This window comes from Antrostomus carolinensis, unplaced genomic scaffold (genome assembly GCF_000700745.2).
Source record: "Antrostomus carolinensis isolate BGI_N321 unplaced genomic scaffold, ASM70074v2 scaffold27397, whole genome shotgun sequence".
Lineage (NCBI taxonomy): Eukaryota > Metazoa > Chordata > Aves > Caprimulgiformes > Caprimulgidae > Antrostomus > Antrostomus carolinensis.
In genome coordinates, this window is record NW_010329914.1 from 36076 (window position 1) to 52434 (window position 16359).

The 16359-nt window shown below is 43.6% G+C and overlaps 1 protein-coding gene across 1 annotated transcript in view; it reads right to left on the reverse strand.

Annotated features, from left to right (window-relative positions):
- The window catches only part of BMP6 (bone morphogenetic protein 6), a gene marked incomplete at its 5' end in the record, with an annotated part of 26565 nt that extends 11678 nt beyond the window's left edge, over positions 1–14887 (reverse strand). The window contains 2 exons of the mRNA XM_029086148.1: positions 871–1019; positions 14651–14887. Coding sequence (XP_028941981.1) covers positions 871–1019; positions 14651–14887 — 386 coding nt within the window. The remainder of the gene's footprint in view (positions 1–870; positions 1020–14650) is intronic.
- Between the last annotated feature and the right edge of the window lie 1472 nt (positions 14888–16359).

Sequence of the window (16359 nt, forward strand, 5' to 3'; positions counted from 1 at the left end):
AGGGATGGGCTCTCAGTCCATTTGGGGAGGGGGAAGCTGGCACTAACATTTCAGGGAGAACAGTAGACAGCCCCTCTGGTCTCACTTGACCCCACAGGTGTACCAAACCCCAGCATCAAGCCATAGGAAGAAAACATAAGGTTGGAGACTGGTTCCTATAGAAGAAAGATGTCACTGTCATCTTTTTGGTCACCTGCTCATCTAGACCCTCTCCTTTCCCACCGTTTATCTCCCAAGACTCAACTTCATGCTCTTTTGCAGTCTCCTCTCTGCTTTTCCACCTTTTGAAATTTCTGTGGGCTGTGAAATGCTGTTATTGCAGCCACCCTTGGACCAGCCCCACACACTGTCCACATCGCTTTTCCAGCACAGGGCTTCCACCTCAGGTTTGATGAGATCCAAGCGGTGATGGCAACCGCAGCAGCCAGCAGAGCTGCCATAAGCCAACATGGGGAGGTGCACACCCATATACCTGCCCTCTTCTCTTCCTCTCACCCTTGAACATCAGCCCACCCAGGATCCCAGCTCCATGCCCACCCATCGAAGGCTAACTTCAGAAAAAAACCATTCTGATTAAGTTACATTCTACTTTTGGGACCCTACCCCAGCCCACCTCCACCACTTCAACCTGTTAATGTTCAGAGACACCTGACCTCACTCATGAGGAAAGACAGGTCTGTCACGGGACACCCAAGAAGCTGACAGCCCTCAATCTGTGCCCTCAGGCGCTTTGCTCAAGGTATTGGCTACATCTGCTTACAAAGGCAGGGTGGTCACTCCCCACATCACAACTGGACTCTGTTAGCACCATTTCTAGACAGCATCCTAGAAGCTTGCGAGGTTACTCGCATTAACTGGTCCATAACGTACCATCCTGGGTCACCACACTCAGCTGCAGTCCCATGTTGTGCTGAGGGTTCATCACCCACATGTTACTGGTGGCGGTGACGTCAAACTCCAGCCAGCCTTCCTCAGAGGCCCACACCACCCGTGTGTCCAGCAGAAACAGGCCAGAAGCCCTGCAGAGGAGAAGCGTAATGACAAGATTGTGATAACTGGGATTTTCTCACCCAGATGTTACAGAAACAAGAAAACCTGAAATAGGGAAATGTGATGTGACAGCTAGGAAAAAAACCTAACAAAACAATCTCCCCAATTCTGCCTGGTTTTATCCAGAGTTTTGCCATGAGATGCACATACTTCTTCATGTGAAATTCAGGATTACAAAGGTGTTTCACCATTTTTGAGGCTGGAGGAAAGCAATTCTAGTCTCTTAGGTCTGGGTGTTTCTCCACCAGCAAGGGATTCATAAGCCACTGTTCTTCCTGAAGAGTGTAACGCTAGCTCTGGCAGGACCATGGTCAAACTACCAGCATTTCCAGCCATTCACTGGCTTTTGTCAAAGGAGGTTTGTGGTTTCAGTCTCCCTTCCACAACACTACAATACACCAAAAAAAAAAAAAACCCCAAAAACCCCCAAACAAACCAATCACCTAACAGGCCAAGCATTAAACAGTGAAGAAAAATTAAAAAGGCCTCTAAAGACATTTTTCTGAGGCTTATCCACAGGGATTAGAGCGCCTTGTTCCAAAGCTGTTGGTACTCAGTCTCCTTCATGGGCTTCAGCTTCAAATGCTATCAAGTCTATACCTTTTTTGCAGCATCAAATGCCCACCAAAACTCAGTTCAATGAAATCAGCTGGAGAAGCAGCCAGAGAAATCCTATGTACATTTTCTCACCGTATTACAGGCATAACTTTCCTGTGCAAGAGAGCTACAATTCCTATTCTTAACCAGCAGCCATCATCACAAAACAGATACCAGGTGTCAATCCCATCTTCACCTCTCTTCCTCCCCTGGATTTTGTTTTTTTCTAACCATAACTTAACGGAAATGGGAAAACAGGGTACCTGACCCTCCCACCCATCAAAGGTTAACTGTAGAAAAAAAAACATTCTGATTGAGTTATGTTTTATTTTTGGCCAACTGCTATGTCATACTGCCCAGCAGCTTGGTTTGCATGAGATCACACATGGAAAAATAAGCACTTAAGTATATTAGGGCTCCTAGTACAGCTATTTTTACAGCATGGAGGCTTTCCTCGGCCTTGCTGGTAGCCGCAGTGGTTGACTCAGCAGCCTTTCCCACAGGAGTCTTTGCCACCGCTCCTACAACGGGAAGAGGGTTCAGGAACAACTCTGACCTTCACCTCCAACAGCAGCGAGTGGCTGGGGTTGGCCAGCTGCTACATGTTTTGCAAACCTTAAGGTTGAAAGATTTGGGCTTTCCCAGGCAGGGTATATAAACTGAAGCATTGTTTAAAGGAGACCACAAGCAGCAGTTGCGGCTGAGACCACTCTTCCCCTCTCCAGGTTTAAGAGAGGAATGAACCGCTAGATCATTCCCACCTCTGAATACGACTTACACATTGGTCCTCTCCAGTGCTTGAAAAGGGGTTTTTCTAGCACCTGGTCTGACCTTCCCTCTCATGCCAATTGCTTTTTGATCTCCTGTCCCATCTCCACTCCTCTAAGTGCCATAATCTCCCCAGCACTCACCTGCTCCAGACAATGTCCCACTGGAGCCTCCAGACTAGAGTAACTTTGGTGTTATGTTCCCCCAAACCAAACATGTCTGGCTGCAGAGCTGCTGGGAACTCTGTAAGCGCAAACCCTCATGCACATTCAACCACATGGCATTACTTAGGTCCACAAAAACATGAAGAGGAGGCTCGGAGCTTATATTCCCAGTGTCTTGCACTTTGGGAAGATGCTTGGACATTAGAGAGCTGTAAAGCCTGAAAGGACCACACGGCATCATCTAGCCCATTCCCCTGGGCAGTATCAACTACATCTACGTCATTCCTGAGAGATGTTTGCCTGACCTGGTCTTACCAATTTCCAGCCTCAGGAACTCCACCGTCTTTCTAAGAAATTTAATGTGTTTCATTTGAAGCACCTTTTTTTTTTTCCCCCCATAATATTTGACTTAAATGCCAACATCAATCTCTGCTTCTTATTAAAACAGTATCTTCAGTCTTTCCTTGCCAGCCACATTTTATAGACTTTGACAATTCTTACTGCTCTTTATAGACTCAACTCAGCTCAAGATCTCACTGATACTGAGCACAGAGGAAGGCTAATTTTGATGTGTCTCACAGACTATCCCTCTATGTCTGTACTCACACATTTCAGAATGTGATTTTGGCTTCTTCACAAAACTCACACTGTTAACTCATGTTCACCTTGTGATCCACTATAATCCTTAGATTCACTCTGCTGAACTACAAAGGACCCAGTAACTTCCTAGGGTGTATTTACATCACTGATTTTTCATGTCCAAATGCAATTCTTCTTTCTACCAAATCACACTTTTTTCTGTCAGATTGAATCTCCATCTTTATTAGATTATTTAAAATATGGACTTACCTTCCAGTGGGTCTCCCCCATCTTAGTGTCCTCCACAAATGTAATAAGCAAACTGCCTGACCAAGGTACAATTCTGCCCAATGAAAATACTCCACTTTATCCCAGTATGTCACACTCACTTTGAAAACATTTCAATTCCTTAGTAAAATGCAGAAAAATGGACAACTGGGCTCTTCAATCCAGTTAACCCTTCGCAAAAGGTTTCATACAGGACTGGTTTTCCATCAGCTCTGCTATTCAACTGACTTCTGCATTGTTCAACCAGATAAAGCCAACACTGAAGGTTCACCCCACAGGTATTGTAGGACTTAGTAGTAATGCTAGCAGGTAACACATCCTAAAACTTTCTGCTTAAGCCTGATTTCAATTCATTTTGCCACCAAAACCTCACCAGGCTGCACAAAATTGCATATAATTTCTTACTAGTTTTGGTTTTGGCAGGAAGGTTTAAAAAAAAAAAAAAATACAGTCACCTATTTCCAAAGATAAAATTAGGGAGAAAAAAAATTACTCACATAAAAAAGAATCCCAGCTATTTAACTGAGAGTCTTTAACCACTCCTTTATTTTTTCAGGATAGAAATGTTGTATGTCCTCCCTCCTTTAAGGAAATCACCTCAAATCTGGCCAAGTAGTAAGTACTTGAAAATTTCTGCCCATACAGGCTCAACAGAGATGCAGAGCTTAGCAACAAAATCCTCTGGACTTTTTGTATGCAGGGAACATACTTTCCCCTCCTTTACCCCTTGGTAAACCAAATACCAAATATCACCTGAGATTAATCTGCTCTTTCCTACAGCCACATGGACAAGAAGAAATGTCCTTGCTACTCCTGCAAAAAAGCAGGAAAAAGATTGCAGAGAAAATGGAGTAGAAAGTACCCATGGCCTGTGATTCCCGACTCAGCATCCCTCTGCTTCTAGAAGTAGGTTGGAAACTACCGGCGTCTTCTGGCACCGATGGCTCACAGAGGGCTACAACCTGCCACTGCTGCCATCTGTGACAACACAGCTGCCAACAAACATGGTGACAGACATCAGTGATGCAAATCTCACACTTCCCATCTTGCCCCAACATTCACAGGGAAACGCAGCCACACAACTGGCTTCCCCCACACCACCCGAACAGACCCCGTTCTGTTTTCTGAAGACCATGGAAAACATATTTATTCCATTGCTCTCCTACTAGGGCTGCGAAAGAAAGACAGGAAGCATGAGAGCTAAAGCTGCTGCATAGCTTTACTATCACTCCTGATGCTGGACTGTTGGATTATTTTGGCAGGGACCATTTTTGCCATCAGTGTTTGCTTAGCCGGTCCACATTCTATGGCCCTACTTGTTGCAAAAGTTGGAGCACACCCAGCAGATGAGCAGGGGATTCCTGCAAGCCCAAGGGCGATGCTGGAGAAAGGAAAAAAAACATCTGAAAGCGGCAACTAAACCTAGCAGAGACAGTTGACCCTCATCAGTATATGCATCAGCTTCTCATCTGCATGATGAGAACACCACTAGCTTCACCTTATAGCCATGTCAAAAAAAAGAAATAGTTTAGGAAGCAGTCAGATACCACGCTGAAGAGTGCTACACACAAGCAGATGCAAGCCCATAGCCAAAGCAAAATCCAAAGAGTGTACAAGAAGGTGAGAAACTGATCATATACTGGGGAAGTCACATGGAACAAAGTATTGAATTTCTGGTCATTACAGGACGACATTGATCCTGTGCAGTGAGGCGGGCAGTGGCCTTCCAAGAGAAAGCACACAACCATGTACCTGGTCACATCAATGGAAGGATATCTGAAAACTTAGCATTTGAGAATTTGAGAGGTAAGATGGGACCTGAGGGAAAAAAAAAAAAGGAGCATGAAGAATGGGAAAAAACTAGAAAAAGAAAAGCTGGAAGAAATGCATGAGCCAGCATCATTGAGCAGAGAGGGAGTGTTTGCTCTCAGCACAACCTGAAGAAAGCAGAGTCAGTCCAGAGGTTTCATGCCCAAGCAACCCCATGTGTCAAAGACATCACAGCACCTCTGGCACATGTACAGAACGACTTTCAAATTCAGTGTGCAGGAGAGAAATTTCATCATGAAAACAGGAAGTTTCTTAGCATCCTCTCTGCCTAAGGCTGCCTTCAAGTTTTCATACAGCTACTGTCATCCCATGGTCACTACGGTGCCCGACAGTCTCATCTTTATTTTCAGTGTGCTTAACCACCTGGATGAGTTCAGTTAATGATTTCCATAATAAGGCTGCTGCAGGCATAATATTAACCTTAGATTATTAAAGGAAAGCAAGTGAATGGGAGAATGGCAATCAGCTGAAACAACTTTCCTGAGACAAGAGAGGACATTAAATGGGAAGATGCAAGTTACAGATTCCCAACTCAAAACAGGAGCTCTTTGACCTGGATCAGGGCCCTAAAGTACGGTCTCAAATCCCAAGAAATAAATGGTGGTGTTTCCATGGCCTTCAGAAGACTCTGGGTGAGAATGGAGAAGAAAAAGGTCAACAGAGCAATCACAAGTGGCTGCAATAAACAGAAAGTAGTACACAGTTTACAAGAGAAATATGGCTGGTGGAATTCAGAAGGCAGGATTTAGCTCCAGTGTCATCAGAGAGCGAGCTGATTTGTTAGATATAAATATCAAATATAGCTACTATTCTTAACGCTGGCATCCCAACCATGTACTCAGGGCATTTATAGGAGAAACAGCTTGTATTTAATTTCAGTGCTTTCCCTCCCCTTAAGATAAATATTTTGTTAACTGAAACCTCTGTGTAAACCTTTCAACAAAATGTCTCTGGGTGTTAATTCTCTTTAATTGAACACTAATTAGATTAGAATTTAGTCAAATTAGTAACCAGGTCAAGTGGTTAATCTTAGTTACTACTTAGTGAAATGTTCACATTAAAATAATTTCTCTGTTCTGAGTACACATTACAACATGGAACTTTGCTACAGGAAAAACACCAAAGCTATAAAAAGCTAAATTTAAAGAAGTATCTGTTGAACTAGGTTTTTCACTTTCCCACCCTCTCTGGCCTTCTTTCCCTGACCAGGCAGAAGTTTTACCAGGGAGACAGTGAGAACAAACAGAAATCTCACCTTCAAAATGACCAAGTTAAAGGTCTCTTATTTTAATTACAGATCTTGGAACAACATTTTTTGGCCCAGCTTCAAAGCTTGCAATTACCCAGGTGTTTAAAGGATTGTTACGCATCAACAGCCATTTACCAAAGCATTAATTACTATAAGTCTCTAAAACTTTCCTCAGCTGAACCTTTTTGTTTACTTTTCTTCAAAGACAAGTTGACATAATAGTCTAGACTGCCTAGCAGCAGTTTCTCAAAAGGGAATTTTTGCACAGAAGTGTGTGGGATTTACATTTTAATTAACACACTTTCTAAACACTCTTCTCTTGGGCGTACCTCAGGATCCGAGTCTTTCGTTTGCACTGACATCAACCTTCTGTAAAAACTATCCTGCATATAGCAAACTAGCAAGATTATTTGCTCTTACCCACTAATGACAGACTAATAAGTGCACTCACAACTGACTCAAGTCTTACAGAGTTGAACAGAGCTCCCCAAAGATAAGACTTTGAAATCACAGCCTTTTCAAACCTGTAGATACAGCATCTTGCAGCAGATGTAAGTGCTACTGTGAATTTTAAAGTGTTTATTACTTATAGAACAGAGCGTATGCAGAGCTCACACAGCATCAGGTACTGCCAACAGCTGCAATACAAAACCTTAACAACTTAGTATGTCTACATGACCATTACTGCAAAGATTTAAAAGCACTGTACAAAATTTAATCAATTAGCTTGTATGGAGAGCCTCGGGCAGAGGAAAAAAAAAACCTGGAATGAGTTGTCATGGAAAGCAAAGGCAGTTTCTACCATTTTATGAGACGTAAGGCTCTGTTTAATTGTCCTGAAGAAGCTATACCATCTGTGAGCCAGGGGACAAGAAGAGATGTGCACAACCTATAATCCTCAGAAATAAGGAAGGAATTATTAAGAGCTGTCAGCCTGCATATGAAGTTACTTCCAAGGTGAAACAGAAGACCAGCAACTGGGCACTATATTTGCAGGGTCTGACAGACAGGGAGGAAAAAGCACTAAACGGGAATGCCAAGACACTATGGAGGGGCTCTGCAATCTGGCACAAGCAGAAGAGAGCCATCCTGGATGCATCCAGACATGGGAACACACCAGAAGGGACAGGCAGGTAAGCTCAGCTTCTCCCTGCTCACTTACCAGCTCCACACCACCCCTGCTCTGTCTGATAAAAGCTCCCCTGTGCTGAAAAAGCTGCATCACCCTTGGAGGTAAAGTCTGCAGGGGTGGAAGGTTAAGTCCTGTAGACTGACTGGAAGAGCAGCAGGGTGAAACATTGGTTTCAAGGTTGCATCTGGCAGAGTTGAAGATCAGAACCTAGAGGTAGAGGATATAGTTTCCCTGTGCCAAGACTGCAAGAAGCTCAGACTACAAATCCATGATCATCCCCAGCAAAGTCAACACTGATATTTGAGTGCAAAGGTGTCCCCCCAACATCCATCTCAAGGTCTTGAGCTTCACAGGTCTGAGGAATGAGCATTTTACCAACAAGAAAAGTGAAAAAATAAAAAATCATCCCAAGTGACAGGAGATGTATTTCTCATTTCCTTGACTATGACTTAATGACACTACAGGGTATTGTAGCTGTAGTGATGGCTACAGTACTACACCTTAGAGTTTAAATGCAGTTAGAGGCATGAAGATGGAGGAGAGAGCAAAGGGGTAGTATTTATCTCTGTCCTTTAAGAAAAGAAATAAGGCACTGATACAGTATTCTTTAGTTTTGGTAAAAAAAAGGCAGCTGGTTACGGAACAAGTAAGTTTGATCCAGAATAACTTTGACTTTTAAACTACTAAAAACCAACCACCCTAAAACACAACAAATCGCATACCCACAAGTGGGAGTTGAACTGAAATGAGGACAGATGCTTCCCTATAGCATCATGGAAACAGCTCTACCATATACAAATATATGCACACTATATACAAATCTGACCCCAACTTGAAACAGATTGATGCTAGCTTTGTCATTTGTATTACACAACCCATTCCAAAACCCAGTTGAGGACGGTTATTTATTTTCTAAGCTATAAACACTGCCGGCAAATCAATTTGCCCTTTAGATTAGAAGCTCGGATCGCATTTATATAAATATCCTGTTGCAAAGAGGAGGACTTTATTACCACTGTAACTGGCAGCTAAAAACCAAAGAGTGCCTTAACCCTTAAGGAATTATGTTCAGTAGAAGAAGAACATACTCCCCAGGCAGTCACTCGGCAAGGCACACCTATGTCCACATGTGTCTTATCATACAGGAGGGATCTTTCTGCACATCAAGTCCTCATATTTCATTCTGGGTGAACAAGAAACTGTTTAATAAACTTTGACCATTAAGGTACCGTATCTTCCTTTGATCACTAACACAGGCCACTGTGTTTTTCATAGATCAGTTGTTTGGACAGTGTGGGAGTGTTTTGAGGTCTGCATTAGCAGGATATTTACACTTGAAAACATACTGATGATCCAAACCAAGGACTAACATCTTTGATCAACCATAAACTGCCTTCCCTAGTCCTGACCTGACACCTCTCTGGGTGAGAGTGAGGAAGTTTCGAGAAAGAAAAAGAAATTAATGAGCTGTTTCCAGGGACAAACTCATTTCTTACCTTCCCTTGCCAAGGTTTCGCTTACATGGCAATCCACTCCCAAAAGGTATCAGAAGTCACAGAGGGCTTTGCTGGTCCTTCCACAAAATCAGCGCTATACCTTAGAAACAAGCCCACATGCAGGGCTTAGCTGTGCACTGGTGGTACCAGGGGAGGGGAGGAGAGTCGGGGCTGGGCAACTCCTGCCTCCTGAAACTAAATGATCCCTCAGATACAGCCAAGGTGGGACAAGCACCTGGAAGCTGACACCGCTTGTCTTCCTAAACTGGTGCTTTGGCAAATCTCCCCACTTTCTGCACATACCAAAGGAGAGAAAAAAAAAAAAAAAAAAAAAAAAAAAAATCACACCCCAATCTTCAAATAGCACAATCTTTTAAACTCCAGGGAGGTCAGAAGCCGAAGGGCAGCAGCATCCGGCAGACATACCACCCATTCCCCCTCCTGACATCAGCCCCTACAACCCACAGCCCATTTCAAAACCCCCTCAGAGCAAACCAGATGTCACCTCAGCCTCGTTTGGTGAAGCTGCTTCGCCACACAATCTGAAATGCTGATGGCTGGCCACGAGCTTGACCTATCCTAAGGATTTAATTAATCTCTTTGCAGCGTCCCACTGACAACTCCAGCAGTTTGTGTTATGACAAAACGTGGCCATTAACTGTGGGTTGGTTATAAAACAAAAGCCTTGTTTCTAGGCACTATTTTTTTTTACCTTACGAAAGGGTGGAAGGAATGGGGAGATGAAAATATTACTGACACAAGTGAGTCAGTATTAAAATGTTTTCTTTTTTAAGAGGGAATGTGCTTAGACCACACCGTCCTCAGTGTGCGTTGCACTGCCTGGAGCCTCCATGAGTACCGTTTTCATATTTCTGATGGCTGTGAATGAGGAGAGGGTCAACTTTCTCCCCAAAGATTATGTTATTTCAATGACCATTGATTTCTGACCATTCGTGCTTTCTCCACACACACTCCTATCTAGGAGCCACTCTCAAATGGGCCCATATAATCCTTGCTTTTAGTCTTGTCTACAGTGGCAAAAAAATCAGTTGGATAATTCAGTAACTGGTAGAAGTTTTAGCCTCAGGCTTGGTTTTGTTTTTAGCCATGAGGGAACGTCCAACACTGCCTTGCGATTCTGTGCAGCAGCATGCACATCTGGGCTGGAGTCACATGCTTACGCTATTACCGTCCAGATGAGCTTTTTATTTTCTTTGCTCAAGTAATACTGAATTAAGCCACTTCATTACACTTAATCGGAGCCAAGGGATACTTCCAGGCTGTGAGCTTTGGTGAAGATTTGTATTTACTGAAGCTTTCTCTTATCTCCTGCCCTCCCCAACTCATTTATTTCAGAAGAGCAGGCAGGTTTCTTTTTCTTTCTATTTTTTTCCCTCCGAGGTGCACACTGCCTTTCTCTTGCAGACTGCTGGTTTAAATCCATGCATGCCAGTTGCCCTGTTAAGGATTATTTGTGCCCCAAAAGTATTTTATTAGCTACCAATAATCACCCTAGACAACTGTTAACCTCATGAAAGCCAAGATTAACATAGTGACTTTGAACTTTCTCTCGAGACTGCCAATGTTGACTGAACAGGCACTTTCCTTGGCTTTGAGAGATGAATTTTCCTGACCAGAAGGAGTATTTGTCAGCACAACAAGATAAAAAAAGGTGCTACTTCAACTCCTTTGTTTCACCTGCTAGTTCACCAGCTAGATTTCAAGATGTGTACAAGCTCTTCCTTATGCAGTAAACTGTCATCAAATGTCAGGAAATATCAGGCTGTTATTCAAACTATTAGTCCAAAGGAAATGTGACACAACTTTTTTTAGTATTTTTTTTTTAAGTCAAAGGCAGATGTTATTTTCTGGCTCATAAGATGTCTGCTAAAATGCAACAGAAGCCTTACAAATATTTAGCAAGTTCCTTCAAAAAATAGTGCCTTTTCTTTTTTTTTGTAATTTAACCTTCTAGTGTTCTCAAACAGGAAAAGAAAACATTATATTCCAAATTAATCCACTGAGACAAAAGAGGGAGAAAAAAAGCACTTTGGATTTCCACACCCTCCTTCCCCAGTAAAAGCAAGGAAGTAAATTGATGATCAAAACCCAAAACCAGTCATAGGATACAGGTCCTTATGGCATACCAGAAGAATCTGAGGCATTTTCCCCCTCCATGCAGAGATATTAGTGAACAGCTAAATACAACTTTATAGTATTTGTTTTCAAGAATGTTCATAAGCCAAAGTCCACCCAGGTCACCAACACGGCTGCATGACTGAATCTGTAACAGCAGCAGCCTATCGAATCAGTACTTCAACTGATTCTGCTTCTAATAGCTTATTTTAACTAACTTTTAACACCTGCATATTTTTTATATATAGAGGACAATTAATATAGAGGACAATATATATATACACTTTTATATACAGAAACAGAATACATACATATGCATGTATTTATATACAAGCACACGTGTTTTCATAGGTGCTTTTATGTTTTACACGTAGATGAAAGAGTCCTTTAAGCTGAAAGGAAAAAGGGTGGAAAAGAGCACGTCCCTTTTACAACTGCAAGAATCTGTGAGCCACGTTTTGGCCATCTCTGCGCAGATGGTGTGACAAGTCCCCGCAGACTCACCCGAGGCACAAGGGGGTTTTTTTTTTTAGCAAAAAACGTCTCCCTCCTTCCCACCAGGAAAAATAAATAAATAAAGAAGAAAAAGAAACAAAAAGGGAGCCTTGAGGGACTGGATGAGTCAGAGGTTAGTAATGAACTACAGACACTCATCCCTGGGTCAGTGGTTCACGCCTAGCCCATGTCAGGAGGGACAGTGAACTGTTGGCAGTCTGGAACTAGAGGAAGCCGCTTTACGATTCCCAGTCCCAATGGTGGGATCCCCTCAGCACGGCTGCCAGCAGGAGGGAGAGGATAGAAGGGAACTGAAAGACCCAAAATAGTCTCCAGCTCTGGAGTGAGACCACCCTGGTGACCCTCATCTAAGCTGCTGCCTCTGCTCCACCTGGAGGGAAGGCCTCTAGCACCCTGAGGTGCCCAGCACATGCAGACACCAAAGTGCCCAGTGCCAAAGGACACGCAATACAGCTTCGCAACACAATCTGATTTTGGCACGTTTCTGGCATGGCATTTGAAACAAAAATATGAGGTGCCAGCATCATTGCTGTACACAGAACTAACAGCCACTTTCAGAACAAAGAGTCTGCAAATTTGTTAGGAACAGGGTATGTTAGGGACCGTGCCCTGTACTTTTATTCTCTTTCCTACAATGCATTACTTGTTTGCTCAGTTTACCCTGAAAGAAAGTTATATACATATAAAAGTTGACAGTTCTCCTTAGAAGAGGCAGCCTTAGACCTGACATACTCTATGCCCTGCCTTGGTGACCATCCCAGAGCAGCACACTGATTGCTTCCACAGACACTTGGCAGAGGCTTTCCTCCAGCTCCAGAGGTGGGATCTCTACTTGTGAAATCTAAAACAGACCAACACTCGCTATTTTTTATTCAATGTGGCTACAAACGAACAATACAGCTAACATCTATGAAATCTGCATGACCGTCTGGACTTCCATCAGCTCTTCAAGTGGGTACTGATGTAACATCCTAACCAGCAAGCACATTACCCCAGAAGGCACTCCAGCAAACCGCAACTCGAAGTGCAAAGGGAACGCTGACCTTTTAAAACTAACACCTTCCTCCCCATCACTTACATACCCAAGTGTTCCTCCGCATTTCTGCAGAGGCCACACTCCCCACAGAACAACCATTAACTATTTCATGTTGCCCTCACAAAAGCAAATCATCAAAGGCAGATCCCCCCGGAAACAGTATCAATGGAAAGGCTGGAGAATGAAGGACCAGAAAGGAAAACACACAGGAAGCCTTCGTAGAGGAAAGAAATGGAGATTTTTTTAAACATTGCTATTTCCGATTTCTTTTTATTTTCTGCCTGCAGCAGAGGAACAGTTACAGTCCTGACACATTTCAGCAGAAGTAATGAAACACTTTTGTACCAGAGCTTTCCTCTGACATTTAACTGACCATGCATTTCCAGCTTTTTGCCTTGCACGATTCCCGCATCAGAAACATTACCCTTTTAAAATTAATCACTCCATTTACACTTGTTTGGATTTATGTGTCACAGTTTCTATTTGGCCTGTCTCTATTTTGCCTCTCCCACTGCCACTGAAAGCCCAAGAGTGATTTTGCACCTGTGATCAGCATGCTGAATTTTCTTCTGCTTTATTTACTTTAATGTAAGTCTACCTGAGAGCAGGTCAAGCCTGTGATAATTTCCAGTATTTTTCATAGAATCATAGTGGTTGGAAAAGACCTTTAAGATCATCGAGTCCAATCATAAACCCAACACTACCAATTCCACCTCTAAACCATGATTCCTAAGCACTTCTTCTACCTGTCTTTTAAATATCTCCAGGGAAGGTGACTCCACCACCTCCCTGGGCAGCCTGTTCCAGTGCTTGATAACCCTTTTGGTGAAGAAGTTTTTCCTGATATCCTATCTAAGCCTCTCCTGGCACAACTTGAAGCCATTTCCTCTCATTTTATTGCTTGTTACCTGGGAGAAGAGCCTGACCCCCACCTCTCTACACCCTCCTTTCAGGTATTTGTAGAGAGTGATAAGGTCTCCCCTCAGCCTCCTTTTCTCCAGGCTAAACAACCCCAGTTTCCTCAGTTTCTCCTTGTAAGGCTTGTTCTCCAGCCCCTTCACCAGCTTTGTTGCCCTTCTCTGGACATACTCTAGCACCTCCATGTCCTTACTGTAGTGAGGGGCCCAAAACTGAACACAGGACTCAAGGTGCAGTCTCACCAGTGCCCAGGACAGGGAGAGGATCACTTCCCTACTTCTGCTGGCCACACTGTGTCTGATACAAGCCAGGATGCCATTGGCCTTCTTGGCCACCTGGGTACACTGCTGGTTCATGTTCAGCCGGCTGTCCACCAACATCCCCAGGTCCTTCTCTGCCGGGAAGCTTTCCAGCCACTCTGCCTCAAGCCTGTAGCATTGCATGGGGTTGTTTTGACCCAGGTGCGGGACCCAGCACTTGGCCTTATTGAACTTCATGCCACTGGCCTTGGTCCATTGATCCAGCATGTCCAGATCAAACAGGCTGTGCCTTTATGCTGGTAGTATTAAAGGGGAGTTGTGTATTTCAGCACACAAGAGCAATGCCAGCATAATAACTTCAGTTTGAAAATCTACTGCCTCACATCAGCTTCTTGCTTTGTTTAAAGACAACACAAAGGTGGCAGCTAACTGACACCCTAGGCTACAATACCTTCTCCAGTTGAGGTCCATTTTTGCCCATTTTCTACAAGGAAAGGACCATGCAATAACATAACCCTGCTAATGTGAACAAAACCAGTATTTTTTTAGCTGTCCTCTCAAAGTGAATGCACAAGCTCAGCCTTCCCCAGGACAGCAGCTGGTGGCACAGAGCAAGCCCCATCTTGCGTACCTGTTCTGATGTTCCTGCAGCACTTGGTAGATGCTGATAAGGAAAGTTTGGTTTTTAAAGCTCCCCACAACGCAGTCCTTGTAGATCCGAAACTCAGCGGCTGTGACAGCCTCGCCCTCAGGAATCTGAGACAAATTAAACTTGAACTCCTTGTGGTGCCGCTGGTGAGGCGTGAACTCCTTGTCATACTCAACTGCAGATGGGAAAAGGAAAGAAAAGGAAAAAAAGGAACCGTGACTAAAATTTCACAACAAAAGGTTTCCACATACTGCCACCTGTTCCTTCAAAAAAACCCCAAGAATCCTGTTTTTTTTTCTCCAAAGATAGCCTTGGCAAGTGCCAGGAAAGCTTATGCCGCTAAAGCCTTTCAAATACAGTACTCGGAAAAGATGAATGTTCACCTTCTCTAGCCAACATATTGAAATTTCCTATTTTTTAAAGAAAAGCCAGCTTTGACAGGTGCAATATGACTGTGTATTTTGCTCCTGTGTGAAACCCTGAAGCTGTGACTGACCCCAGCATTTTCCACCTGCGGATCTCTATGTTCTTAACAGCATTTCCTTAAGCCTCACACCCCTCTTCCAACAGAGGAGACAATTAGTTCCGTTTTGCTTTAGCACATAAAAGCACAGACAGAAATCAGTGTTAGCACCAGGTCAACCAATTCCCTAACTGTCCTAAAAACTGCTGTTTTCTGGCTCCCAGGTTTGTGCATTAGCCATCAGGCTGCCTTGTGAGCAGAATTAGATTAACATGACATTTATTTCAAGGGTTAGAGGTAACCAGAGCTCCCCTTCCTTTTGCAGAAGCTTATTTGAGAATGAGAGAGGGAGAAGGAGTGACCACTTTTGGTTTCTGGCCTTATTCCTCCTCAGGTATGCTATCAGGTACAGAGTTTAAGACAGACGCAAACCAGAACCCCTCCTTCTTCAGGCTTCAGGATTTGCATTTTCTCTATTTGAGGCCCCCTTTGCAAACTCTGCTTCTAGTCCCACTGTTGTATTACTTGATTACATCTTGGTTTAGTCTGACTTTGATTTATTGTTCGTTATTTCTTCTAACTTTCCATTAGAAATTGCTTAAAACATTAACGTACTATACAAACATACAAAATTGTATCTTTAAAAGCCTGAGGGGAAAAAATAATAAACCCAAAAACCAGTTCCCACCAGGGGCAGCTGGAGGAGCATCTGTCACTGGTGAATAAGACACCATTATATTATCATCAGGGACATGATTACATTCAGAGAAGGTGGTGAGGGAAGGGAAGTACAGATTCCTTTTCACGTTCGTCTTTTTGCTCACTTTTTGTTGCTCCCCCCGCTTAATACATCAAACTGCAAAGGCGTCCATGAGACTACCCTTACAGCATTCCATGAGGTAAGCAGCACTCCTCTTTTTACAGCTGGGATACTGAGTCACCGGGAGAGTGACTTGTCCAAGGACAGGCAGCAGAGGCTTGTGGCGGAGCTAGGAATGATGGTCAATGTTCTTGAGGTTCATTGCTTTACCCACAGGTTACCTCCCCGGAGAGCAGACACACCTCCTGGCCACTGGAAACAGCTTGTGAAGATTTTCCCCTCTACCTTTCATGAGTGCCTGTTCCTCCTCATCCCCTAGTCCCAGTTTCATCTGTGTCCTCTCCCTTTCCTTTGGCAGCCCTTTCACAGGAGCTGCCTCATCTGGCTGGGTCCACGTCCTGGCTCCCT